Source organism: Dermacentor variabilis, unplaced genomic scaffold (assembly GCF_050947875.1).
Source record: "Dermacentor variabilis isolate Ectoservices unplaced genomic scaffold, ASM5094787v1 scaffold_12, whole genome shotgun sequence".
Classification (NCBI taxonomy): Eukaryota; Metazoa; Arthropoda; class Arachnida; order Ixodida; family Ixodidae; genus Dermacentor; species Dermacentor variabilis.
The window spans coordinates 27,387,342-27,401,105 of NW_027460280.1; the positions used below are offsets into that span (position 1 = coordinate 27,387,342).

Genomic DNA, 13,764 nt, shown 5'->3' on the forward strand with positions numbered 1-13,764 from the left:
TGTCGCGCGTGCCACAACCCGTCGCAGGTTGACGCGAAGCAGCGAACACGAGCAGATCGCTGGTTACAGTAGGCGATGGTTCTTGGATGCTCTCGCATTCAGTTTCAACCGCAGCTCGTGCAATTAAAGCCTCTCCAGCGGCGCGAAAGTAAACAACGCTAAAAAACAAAGTGTCACTTCCACTCGGAACAGGAAGCTGCAGCTACGTAAGTTCCGCTTGACGCCGGAAGCTAAGGGGGAGAGGGGCGTGGAGGAGGAGGGCAGGTTGGCGGTACTTGGGTAAGCCATAGAGTTTCCTACAAAAATTACTAGAGGGAACTCTGGCGCTGCAGTCGTTGTCCTACCATGGGAATGATGGGAAGTACAGGGATTTGTCTGATATTCGTGCTTGCGGATTCAGACGTTCTTGTGGCTTTGTATACTACGCTATATAAATCTTATTGTCGTATATTTCAGCGCAATCTATATTCTTCGAAGTGTAGAAGACGCCGGGGAACGCGTACAATTGCTATTAATTGCAATGATTGAGCTTGTTTATGTGCCCAAATCGAAACGCACCAAGCGTCTCAAAGCACTGGCATGCCCGCGATAAATTCATAAGTGCGTTTCATTCGCTTGTCGATACATGCATCCGTGGCTTAATGGTTTCAATATCAGACTTCTGTACTAGAGTCCCTGTGTTCGAATCCTGTAGTCGGGCAATTTTAATGATGTTTATTTAATTATTTATTACGCAATAAACTGTTGAAAATGACGAGTTTACAAAGTCACAAAGCCGTTTGAAGCCAAAAAAACAACGTTTAGGCAAATCCATGTACTTCCCATAATTCCCATGCTGGGACAACCGCTCCCATTGTAGCTCACGTAGACACTAGCGCCAGAGTTCCCTCTAGTAATCTTGTAGGAAACTCTATGGGGTAAGCGAGCGACGCCGCAGACATCTTTCTAGAGGAGGTGTTGGCTTAGGCATAGAGTTTCTCACTATGGGGAACCAGCGCTGGATAGGCGGCGCGTCGAAAAGAGTGCGTTGCACGCCGCCCTGGCGACGAAACGCGGCATATTCCAGCCACACAACCAGACGACACACGCATACGCAGCCGTATTATAGTTCGTATGTTTCCGTTTTCGCGCCGCTTCAAGTGGAGTTTTTGTAAAGAAGCTAGCGCCATCAAGTGAAGAAATGACGAAAGAAGCTTTTTAAGCTTTATACATTTTTCACAGTGCGTCGCGGCGAGCACGTGTGTTTCTTTAACGCTTGCGTCGTGTATCGATGCCATGCTTGTGTGGCTGCCTGCCTCGCAAATCTAGCAGTTATGGCTCCGGTGGTGCTGCGCTATGGTTTCGGAAGTATTAGTTGGCCTGAAGATATTCCATATTTCTCTGGCTAGACACAAAAAATTCTGATGTTACTTCGCCACAGCAGTCAATGGAGAAGAAAGCTTTATCGCATCAGCTGACTCGCGCAAGCAAAGGTTTGAGTGCTCGGCTGCTTGATCCGTAACAATTCTGGCTACATTTAGCACTAATTACATTAATTTGCCGGATGCATCTCAGCGCCGAGTCCTCATCCGCATGCGCATATTTATAAACACATAGGTGGCTTAGTCGCGCGTGCGCCGGCACTATGCGCATACAACTCGTATTACAAGGCAGCTTCCCTCCTACATAATTCTTGGCAATGAATGGATAATTTTTACCTTTCGTATCGTTCACTTGGTGCGGTGGCGTTGGAAGGGGCTTGGCGGTGGCATTGCGAAGGAAAAATGGTACATATGCCGGATGGTGCATGCTATTGCTCATTTTGTTTCCGACGAAATACCGACAGCAGATTCTGCTGTTTGGTACTGTCTGCCATGGCTGACCGTCTTCACTATCGAATAAACCAAGGATACACGCAAAATTTGATTTAGAAACCAGCCCGACACCGCTTGACAGGGCGACAAGACGGGAGCTTACTCCGCTCGCCTGACTGCTTGGATCCAACGCCGCCTCCGTTCTTGTTCGTAGGGTTTAGATGGAAAGACGCAGAAGGATACATCCTCCCTCATCCCGACTTAGTTGTGGCACTTGTATACGCAACAGTATCGTCGGCGCCCTTTTGTTTTCCTTCGACTTTAAGGGCACGCAACGCAATTTTCGTCCGCGGGGGAGGCTGCATTGTGCACGTTCTGACCGCCAGGGCGGCGCTGCAGGCGCCGTGAAAACTCCAGCGCTGGTTCCCCATAGTGAGAAACTCTATGCTCTCTATGGAAAAGAGAGCGACGTTCCAGGCATATAGTTATAGGGGGTGTTGTACAGTTTTACCGCAGCAAACCCCCCAGATTTTCTCTCGTAGCACTGAAACGACTGGCGATTCCTCAAATGAACGTCTCATGCAGCAAACACGCTTTCTGTTTAGGTAGCGCCATCTGTCGGGCCCGCAGGTAAGTTCCATGCGCTGCCGCTTATTTGCCATTATTTTCGTACCACTGTGGCAGGTACAGTTTCCCTTCTCTAAAGTTGGTTCTTTATGCTATGACCATAGTGGCTCTGACGGTGGCGGCGTTTGGCGGCCGTTACGGACAACCACGGTGCAGCTTACAGCGAACGGGCCAACATGACCCAAGAACGTTTGTAACCGCAACAAGCGAACAGCCGAACGTCAGTGCTGGCAGCGAATGTGCTAACTGTGCTGCCAATAACGTTACCTTGCTTATAGAGTAGAGCAACTTACGGTGGCGGTGCAGTTACATCTGAAGGACAGTCCTATTAGACCTTCTACCAAGTAATGCAGAAACGATTAGATTGCTAAAGTGTGACAATGAAGGGCTTCCTTGTTTTCGACACCTTAAACGACGTTGTTTTCAAGCAAATGGACCATGATCTTTTGAAACACATGATAGAGGTTTCTGCACGGAACGGCCTACTCACCGAGGGAGCTGCTGGGCATGTACGCGCATACAGTGAAAAAGTGCCGTGTGAATTTGCAATCTTCTTATTCACAATCATCAGCCGTCGAGCCGCGAGACAGCCAGTGTTAGCGGGCCCTTCAAACGGCATGCTGAAAGCTAGTGGTAACCGAATTATTACAGTTTGGCGTCATTTGCAGTAACCTGCATCTTTGGCTGCAAAAATGTTTTTACGTCTGGTGTTCTTTGCCGTGAAAGTAACGTTGCTTTACGTGGGCCTGCGTCGTTTCGTTTTAACCATGAAGTCTGCTTAAAGCGTGTTTGTTTGGCTACATGATTTTTACCACAGCAGCCAGTCTCCACAATGAACTGAAATAAACTTTAAACTGCGAGAAAGAAAAGAAAAAAAAATGTCTGGCGACCATTCGCTAATAATTACAATTTTTCTATGTTACGTATGTATGTGTTCTGTTTGTGATCCGTCTTTCCCGCACTAAAGTTATATTTTAGGCTGTTAGTGCCAGAGATGGCCGCTTTTATCTTCAAAAAGCTGTTCATGTCTTTTTTTTGTCAGGTTGCTGGTTCATCAGAAGTGATTACCAATGACGTTCTTGTCCAGTTGTTCTCCCCGCTGGTGACATCCCACCGAGTCATGAAAGAACGAATGCATAATGCATACAGTAGCATATACTGTAAAGACCAAACGCTTTGTATATTCACAGAGGTGAGTGATATTTGCTGAAGTGATGTACCTCTTTAGGGCTCTTCTACATGGAGGTTAATTCTTGGTTGGGCCCCTGTACCACCCATTGGGTGCAGGTTAAAAACATCAGGTGGGCGAAATTAATCCGGAGTCCCCCACTACAGCATGTCTCATAATCATATCATGGTTTTTGGCACGTAAAACCCCTGAATTTAATTGTTTATTACGGTTCTTGGTTGGGCATCTGCACTTTCTTGCTCTTTCCTTGGAAGTACTCTTGCTCACTTCTGAAATTTGATGTGTGCTGTTATACCATTGCAATTTTGTAGGTCAGCCTGCATTCTAGATGCTTTTATTTTTCTATTGTGAGAGTTTATTATTTAGCAGAGCTTGTAGCCTATCACAAGCTGACCTGTCTTTTTGGTAAAGGATTAAAATGCTTGTTTCACTGTTCTGATTATGTGTTCGCATCAATGCTGTTTTCGCTACTGGCTAAGGTAATAGCAGTGCTCTCACAGTTTGCTGTTGTCTCTTGCTTCAACTTGGTAGGCACCAAGCTGAACATTTTTCCAGCTGAGCATTCTTTTCTCACTTATGTGTACTTACAACCCAGTTTCTCGCTAATGTGCCTCTCTACGACACACTATTTGTTTAACCCAAATGTTAATTGCCGAAGACACTGCAGTAAATATATGCCAAACATTGTATATTCAGGAACATAGTATTTGTATCAACAGATGTCGGAAATTGTGTTAAACACAGCTGATCAATTCTCAAACTAAAATTTATTAGCCTTAAAATAATGACTTTTTAGCTTGTATTACCACTGCGAATTGGAGCCAATCAGTGCTCCTGGCATGTCTGCTTAGTGGGAATCGCAAGCACCACCATATTTGAAATATTTGTCCTAAATGCAGTGGTGCTTCATATAATTCTGTCTATATTGTGTAAGAGAAATTCTAGGAAAATAATGTGGAATAATGATGCAGTTAATGCAAGTTTCAGTGCAAGTTTCAGGGCAAATATGTTAAAGCTTGTGTTAGTCTCTGTGTACCCAAGTGGACATTCTTTGGGCACTGGCTAGCTTTAATTCCACAATTGCAACGTGTCCCATAAGTTACCCAAAATCTTAATTTATACATTATTATACGTTATATATGAGCACATTTTTGTATGCTTGTGTGATGTCTTAATTGAAAGCAATATACACTGTATATAAACACATGCATGCTGCAAGGCCATTCAAATCAAACTCGTGCTGCATTTCAATTTGTTGCCTGTGTTGAACAGTGGAAACACCCCCTTGCAAATCCTATACAAAATACAACGGTTGTGGTCTTGTATTTATCTCTATTTGCTGGCATTGATTGTCTGATGGCATATTATGCCCACATGAATTGCACTTTCCCTAAACGATTCCATTGTGCTGTGTTAAGGCTGCCACCAGTTGGTACGGGGTTCCAGCGACCTTCAATTGCGTTTGCTCGGAGCTTGAACCGACAGGGAAGATGAGATGATGTAGAAATAAATATCAGAAGTTAAGAGTAAGCGGTGCGCTCCAAGACAAAACGTACAGAAACGTTCAGCATGCATGCTCCTGCACGCAAGGGCAGAGAAGATCTGTCCCTGGTGTCTCGCTGGCCTTCTTGTACCTTACACCATCCAGGCAACCTCATTTTTCTTTTGCTCCCTTGTAGAGGGCCTTGTCAGCACACTGGTCAACCCACACAGGGGAATAGAGAGAGAAACCACACCCTGGCATTGAGGTGGCGAGCGTAGGTCATGTCGGGCCAGCTCACACAGAGGAATTCAAAGAGAAACCATTCCCTGGCGTAGATACGGTGAACAGAGGACAGAGGAGGGTAGGATTTGCGCTGGTGCATAATCCCATCGCACACACCCGACGGACAAGTCTTTTGATGTTGATGAGTACGTTTGACGTCATGTTGACGAGCATGTTGACGATTAGGCACGTTGTGTCTCAGGTGTCTGGCATCCGTTCCATTCATGCCGCACAAAGTGAACCATAACGGCTGGCATTTCTCAAAGTAACTGCGGGCGCCATTTTGTAGCGATGCCTTTTTGGGTGCTAACGTCTTTTCATGTTTGTGAGTGGTCAGAGTGATGCCGCTCTGATCACTCATTAATGCAAAAAGGCGTTAGCATCCGAAAAGGCGTCAATACAAAATCATGGCCCTCATTCGCTTCTCGTTGCAAGAGGCTTGATTCAGAAGCCCTTACCACTCCACAGCCAGTCTAGCAGGCCTTAAGAGGATTTTCACTTATGTCATGTAGGATGACCAGCTGCAGCATCTTTGCTTACAAAATGGCACATTTTTCCCAGTTTGCTTCTGTTTGAATGACCCCTTTGTTGAGCTATGACCCACCAATGGATGCAATGGAAGCACTGCATGATTAGTCGAGTTGGGAGTTTTCAACACTATAGATTGCTGGTGTATGTGGTGCAAGCATTGCGTGTTGTGTGCATAAAAGGTCCTTCTAAATGAATCTCTGAGTGAACTATGATAGTGTTGGTGTGACTTGTGCTGCCACTGTACCTGGTATATCTACAATCTCTGTACCTATAATCCTGTAATCTACAATATTCAAAAATGTGCTGTCGGGCTAGTTGGTCTGACATAGTGCTACTTTCTAGTGCAAGAAGGCAACAACCACAGAAACAAGGCAAAACAGGGTGCTGGCTGTCAACGCATGCTTATTTTTCAATAAACGTGAGTTTATAGTCGGTGCTCTGTCTTGTCTATGTGGTTGTGCTGTTCTTGCGCTGAAAATAGCACAACAATAGTCACTTCGATATGTACTTAATTTTATGTGCTGCTGGTTGGTTTCGCAGTATTATGACTGGACTATCTTGGGTATCAACTCGGAGAAAGAAGACTCTGAAGCAGTGTGTCGCAAGCGGCTCAAAGTTTTTCTTGCTCTTGTGCAGAGGCTATATGGCCCAGCTGTGCAGGAGTGAGTATGGCTCTATCTCTTTTCCTGCAGAAAGGACTTCTGTGAGTTCAGAAAAAGAAAAAAAGAAAAATCTGCGCTTTTCTTTCAGGCTAAAATTCCAGAGCACAAGTGGAAACAAAAGATCACAACTTCTGGGCAGTGTGATAGAAACCTACTGTGCACTGAAGAAGCAGAACCAAGTCTTCTTGTTTGAGGTATAAATATTCTCCTTTTTATTGCAGAGATTTATGCAATGCAGTTTAATGAGTTGAGTGTAATTCTGTAACTAATAGCGGTGTCATGAATTTGAGAAGGTGATGATCGCTGGTGTGAGGATTTCTGGTGTACACAGCAAGACCAACACTGCCTCTAAATTTAAACCTTTGAAGATTTTTTAAGGACTAGTTGGGTGCTAGAAAGTGGAAACGAAAAACAAAAAAAGCGGTGCTGCCCATAATCTCACCATAGTAGCAGTTGGAGAATGAGACCACTATCATGTGGCTTCGTTTTGGTGACCAAACTACTGTGAGGTATGGGCAACACATTACTCATTTCACCCACGACAACATGTGTTTTATTTATTAGATGGTTAAAATGACATTTGTTGCAGGAGGTCTTGTAGTGCCCCTGTAGTGATAAGTATTTCTGCTTTCGTAATGTGCCTGGCTGTCTTGTGCTTTAGTGAATAGCCCTTAGGCAATCCATCTGCTGCAATAACCTGTGCTTTAACAGTTTAATGCAGAAATATCACCAAAAGAGCCTTTCATAAGAGTTGACAGCATTTGTTTTGTCTAAGGCACATCAATAAAGTAATTGAGAAGTTATTTTTGAAAAGTTGTTACATGGAAAGTGGGCATGTATTTGATTCGGGGACATGTTAGAATTGGGGGAAAATACTGCCAAATGAATCAGTGGTGTGTTTTAGTGTTTATTCTGCATGTTTAATTCAACCCTGATAATTAGATCAATTTCGTTGGTCCTGTCAGGGTCAAATAAACTGAAGTCGTATGTATCGAGGCTAGACTCGGGGAACTCCGCACATGTTAGGGAGATAGGGAAATACTTTGGGTATAACATGCATAACCTTTCCTTTTAATATGGAGGGCGTCAGTCACCTCACGGCCCAGTTGATGACTGTGACGGGATAAACTAGTCTTGTCACAAAAAACAGGGGTGCTCCCGCACATTTGGCGAGATGCGAAGGGTTCGAAGCAGAGAGTGAACGCCTGTGTGCTTGCAATCTGATGTTCACACATTATTTATGTTGGCCTATGTATGTTTTACGCATGTTAATGGCAATTGATAGACAATGTCATTTTTACATGTAACAAATTTTGATATGCATGTCCTGTTCATACCTTCTTCAGTGTACCAGTAGCACTGTTGCCATACAATGAATGTGTGTCTGACCCTTTCTTGTCCTATTAGTTGCACTGTTTCATGTCAAGTTAACTACAGTATCTGCTTCAGTGCATGTGGTACATTTGTCCCCCTCTGCTTTTACATGTTTTTCACCTGATTTATGCTTGCTGTCTTGTGAAATGCTCAGTGTAACTCAGTTGACTGAGTCAGTACTACATTCTGTTTTCCATCGATTTTTTTTTCTTGTTGCTGGCCTGTGTCTGTGCTGCGCCCTTTGCGATCTGCTAGAAGCAGATCCTTATTAGGCTAAATTTGTAGTTAATTCAAGTAGCTTTTATTATGAATATGCTCCTGACTTCAGAACTTCTCTCTCACCTTTTTTAGGCTCTTGAGCAAGTAGCAGTCAACAGTGACATCACATCATCATGCATGAAGTTATTGCAAGAAATGTTGGAAATATTCCAGCGCTGTGCTCATAAAGGAGAAATGCCATGTCACAGCTTCCTGCTTTTCAACTACAAACTTGTGTCATCGTTCTCAAGGTAGTTTTTGTGTTGCTTTTTGCTGTCCTTCTATTTGAGAAAATTGGTTGTGGTTTGGTATACGTATGTGTATCAGGGTGTCTACCAACCGGGAAAACCGGGAATTCTCAGGGATTTTGAGTAGTCTGGAAAAACTCAGGGAAAACTCAGGGAATTTGTGCCTCTATCAGGGAAAATTAGCTGTAATTTTATTCAAAGGGTCGAAAGTCGTGGTAATGCTGGCTGGAGTAACAGACAGGAATCTTAACAAATCGTCTTTGGCGCCCTGTCGTCGGCTGGAGGAGTTGCCAGTGTCAGTCAACGACCGGCTTTCCGTAATCCCGATAATTTTGACGGCTTTGCGGCACCACCACGTATCCCATAGAGTCAATGTATCAGATGTCTTAAATTTTGGATGCAAGAAGTCTTCGCCGTCCGATTTTCCGGACGTTTTGCCGTGACCGCAGGTCCGAAACGGCATTAACAAAAGCCACCACCGCTGCCATATTGATTACCTCGCCGCCTCGAACCGGCACTCTCGCGCACAGATCCCCTGGCAGTCGTAGCCACCACTGCAGCAACGCTAGGTCTAGCTGCTTCGACGTTTGCTTTTAAGCTTCTTGCCGTTCGATTCCGTGTTTCTTGATTTCTCCGCTATCAGCAATAATTTTGGCTTCGAAGCTCGGAAAGCACGGCGCATTGCATAATGCTTGTTCCTGAAAGTTAGTTTTGCCTCAATACAGTTGTGTGATACGGTGAAGCATTAGCAAAGTATTGCGTTGAAGCTTAACAAGCGTAGGAAGGGTCGGGACACAGTATGTATTCCTTAATTTTACATGCCTGCACCCGCCCTCTCCTGTCACAGTAGGAGCACCAGTATGCCTAATAGGTATACTGGCAGGCATTCAGATCTTTTTCAGATGTGCCCTTGTCGATTTGAGCCCTAAGGGCAGTAAAAGACGTGTGTTTATTTTTTTGGACTGCCTGATTTTTCCCAAGTTTTCACGGCCCCTAGGGAGTTCGAAAAATCGGACGTGGACTGTGCAACTGACCAAGAAGATGCTTCAAGTGGTCTTTCTGTGGTGAAGAACAGAAAGGACCTACGCATTGAGGAATGAACGGGAAAGGAAGCGTGCTGCCGCCGTTTTGAAGGAGCTTGCGCTCAAGAAACAGTGTTGGCTGATGCCGAGGTGCAGGTGTCCCTCATCCAAACCAAACTAAACTCTTTAATGCAGTGAAACACAACACTGAGGCATCGTGCGCGGGCTGAGAGTATGTGAGGACAGTTGAGCTTGACTTACGAGCTGTTGACAGAGAATCTCAATTGTGAAAAAGTTCGGGTTTCGTACCACTGGAGCTTGCTATTAGTTGATAGAAATAGCTCATATTTGAAAATATTTGCTTCTGTATGCATCCCCGTTTTATTTCTATTTGAGAATGTCCGACTCGATTTGCAATTTTTTTCGAAGACATTTTATTTGCTGTGCATTTTACTAACCCCTCCCTTCTACTCTTCTTTTTTCAAAAACATAAACACTACTCCTTTGTATTCAAATTGGATTAAGTCGTTTTTTTTTTAAATTTTTTTCATATGTTTACTAGAGAGTGACAGCGTCGGGCGATATGGTTTCAGCCCGTCTTGACATAAAACACAGTTCTGCTTCACTCAGGGAATTTTGCGAAGGCACTCAGGGAAAACCTGGAAAACTTGGGGAATTTGGAAATGTCAACTTGGTAGACACCCTGGTGTTCTAAAGTGCCTTATTGCCAATTGATTATGAATTATGAATTACCAATTACCTTCATTGATTTTTCCTTTTGCATGATCCTATTTTAGGCGAAACTCTACACGTCTTTCACATGGGGACATGCTGCTCCTTTTCCTGATTTTACAAAGCTTGCACAATGAAACTGATGGTACAGGGGTAAGTGGTCTGAGCAACTTTGATTAATGATAGTGGTTGCTAGGCTTTTCTTTTTACACACAGGCTGTTCTTTTAGTGGTTGCAGGTTGCAAGCATAAAAATAGAAACATCTTGTGTAGTAATCTTTCCAATGTCATTTGTTTGACATGATGTACTGTGCACGTGCTGCACAGAGAGTGTCCGAAAAGTGAGAAAACTTTGAAACACAATGCAAAATGTAGAATGCAAAGTGCTTTCTTGCATACAAATGATGCTGGTAGTATCCACCTGGCAAAATTTTTTATGCACAAGATGCTGTTGTGTCATTGCAGACTTTTACATTGGCTCAAGAAAGATTGCAAAACCATTAAATGCACTGCACTGTGCAAATGCACAATATTTTGCTGCTATGCCTGCAATGTCTTGTTTTTGCCAATGCTGTGCCAAGCTGAGTGATATGTCATACCAAAAACATCCGCAAGCCATATACAAAAGAGCTGCAGCTATTGAGGTGTACCTGGGGAGCTGATGTGCTAAAATTCTGTGTGATACATCTAAATGTCATCTTAATGTCATCATAGCTCTGTAAGCTGACATTCACAAACCTACACTAGCTAAATGGTTCAATGTGTATGGTTGAATCATTGTACTCGTAAATATGCAAATTAAAATTCAAAACTAAGTATTCGTGTGCCTCTAGTTTTCTATACTTTGTAATTCAGATGCAGAACAAAAACTTGGGCTTCATCCTTGTGTTATGTGGATTCTTCATTTCTTTATGTAATTAAAAGAAACAGAGCAGTCAGTCACAATTCTTGCCTCATGTGCACGTCAAGCCCATTATGTATAAACTTGGGGTTAGTTGCATTGTCATCATTGTTACTTTAATGGTTAGCTCCATCACCTGACGCTGCCAAGGGAGAAATGTGTAGGCGGTGTGTAGTGCTAATTTGTAAAGCTGAACCAACAAAAAGAAAAAGGCTTTTGTATGTGGGCATGCTAGTTAGTGTCAGCCAAGCTCTGTGGCAAGCAATACTTTGCGGAAAACTGTTCTAACCAGAACTATTTACATGCCACACAACCTCACATCAGTATACTGTTACACGCAAAAGTGTGTAGATCATGGCAACAGTGAAATATATAAATTTGTTCTTGGTGTGGCCGTGCAGCCTGGTATTAGAAGATGCACTGCATTGGTCAAACACGTATACATGCATAATTTGATTGATTTCAGGCTGTATGTCTAGACTGCAAAATTAAGTTTTACAGGGTAAGCTGTTATGGGCTCATTCCAATAGCTGTTTCGAGATTAAGTATGCATACGGGAAGCGCAGACGCAAGCCTCCTCTTCCAAAAAAGTAGCGGTCAGCAGCAACTGAAGTAGACAAACCGAGGACCGTGTTGCTATCCAGTCACGCCAGTGTGTTGTCAGAAGCCAACCTGTGCTCGGAATCGATGCCCGGCAGTGAATCTGAAGACCCGGCGCCGTAAACTAGTCACATCGTAGCGGTGCAGCTCCGATGCGGGAGAAGTTCCGTTTTCAAGGCGGCGGGTGATAATGTGGTGCCAGCTCTTCAGGATGATGGCGAACGTTTGCCTAACCGCAATCGCATCATCCAGCAACACCTGCACGCGGAATCTATGCCCGGCAGTGAATCAGAAGACCTGGCGCTGCCAACTGGCCGTGGCATCGTAGTGCAGTTCCGACGTGGGCAAAGTTGCGTTTTTGCGATGGCAAGTGGCGATGCAGTGCCAGCTATTCAGAACGACAGCAAACTTTTGCCTAAGTGGAAGTGCACCATTCAGGTGCACCTGGAACCTCATTTTGTGTCCTTGGACGCAGCCGAGAAGCAAGCATGCAGCGTCCGCGATACACTTCACGTGGTCGCGGACAGCGGAGCGCAAGTTGGGGTTCGCACAGTGGACACAGGAATAATTGGCCCCAAAAGAGGATCAGTTCTCAGTAATACAAGCTGGTGCAATGAATTCACCAATAGGGCCTGCACTCTGCCCAAATTGTCTTCAAAACATTTTGTCAGTGCAGCATGAGACAACATTAGCCCTGCAGTAAAATTAGTGCTTCTGTGGGCTGCTTGTGGTCCTATTGATTCACATTGGTCATCAAAAAGAAGGACTGAAGGAAGGGCTGTTGAGGGGAATACAAAAGCTATGCAAGCTATCAGGACCATCGGAAAAGGGCCCGCTGCCCTGAATGACTTCTGGGCTACAATGAATGTCTCGCTTCGTGGGCTGCATAAAAAAATGTATCAGCAACATAAAAAAAAGCTTGCGCAAACAAGCAACGCGCACAAAAAAATAAAATATATAAAATAACAATTTTAAAAATTCATCGAAAAGACTATAATGCTTTTGCATTTCTTCGGATTCCCACATGTAGGCAGTCTTAAGTGTGTCTGCCGAAGTTTTATTATTATTATTATTATTATTATTATTATTATTATTATTATTATTATTATTATTAACTTCTGATGACCGGGACTTTGCAACAAAGCATTTGGTCCGTTTGAGAAAGCCTTCGTTACCTTGCTGTGACCTCTATTTTCATATGATTTTAAAATTTTCTTCTCATTCACTACCATTCAAAACGTTTTCTTTTGGTTTCTCCAGGTTCAAACCTGGAGCAGAGGAAGCTGCACAAAACATTTTTGCAGATGCTGTACTTGCAGTAAAAGATGTCTACAGCAAGATGCAGCCATCCAGCCCAAATAACATCACAGTTTATGATGGCACCTGGCTTACATGAGGTCACAGCTCTCACATTGGTGTAGGCTGCACTATTGAATTTTATACTGGGCTTGTGCTGGATTGCATCGTACTTTCTAACTTCTGTCTAGGGTGCTGTCTGCGACCAGCAGAAAGTGACCCTAGCTTTGACACTTAGATTAAGCAGCATCATTGCCAGAAAAAATACAGACGTTGGCTCAGGACAATTGGAGGTAGAAGCTGCACTGGTGCTTTTCAGGCACTCTTTCAGCAGCTATAGCCTTCGCTACACAATTATCATATGCGATGGCGACAGCCGAACATACCTTGCATTCTGCGAAGATGAGGTAATGGCTTTATACCCCTGAATAATGAGGACTGCATAAATCATGTGCAGAAGAGAATGGGCACTGCTCTCCGCATATTGGTGACAAGAGCAAAGAAAGGGAAGCCATTGGGTGGGAAAGGCGAACTCGCATAGGACCTACTAAAAAAACTGACCAGCTACTATGGTTTAACCTTGCACAGAAACACAGATGTCAGTGATGCAAAGGGCCGTGATGGCCAAATTTTATCACGTGGCTTCTACAGATGAAAAGCCTCATCATGAGCTGTGCCCACCTGGCCCTGATAGTTGGTGTAGGCATCGGTCAGCACAGGCCAAAATGGAGCCACCACCGCCTCATAAATACAAGTTGTCGAGACGA

At 44.0% G+C, this 13,764-nt stretch overlaps 1 protein-coding gene across 2 annotated transcripts in view; it reads left to right on the forward strand.

Moving 5' to 3' along the window:
- Positions 1 to 2,534: 2,534 nt before the first annotated feature.
- HPS1 (Hermansky-Pudlak syndrome 1 protein) overlaps positions 2,535 to 13,764 on the forward strand; it is a 39,924-nt gene continuing 28,694 nt past the window's right edge. The window contains exons 1-6 of one of the 2 annotated variants that reach the window (XM_075676736.1): positions 2,535 to 2,929; positions 3,463 to 3,612; positions 6,446 to 6,567; positions 6,656 to 6,761; positions 8,293 to 8,450; positions 10,267 to 10,354. In XM_075676736.1, the coding sequence (XP_075532851.1) occupies positions 2,801 to 2,929; positions 3,463 to 3,612; positions 6,446 to 6,567; positions 6,656 to 6,761; positions 8,293 to 8,450; positions 10,267 to 10,354 (753 nt within the window). In that variant the 5' untranslated portion in view covers positions 2,535 to 2,800. Of the gene's footprint in view, positions 2,930 to 2,981; positions 3,054 to 3,462; positions 3,613 to 6,445; positions 6,568 to 6,655; positions 6,762 to 8,292; positions 8,451 to 10,266; positions 10,355 to 13,764 lie in introns of those variants that run through there. The other variant, XM_075676737.1, reaches the window with a different exon arrangement.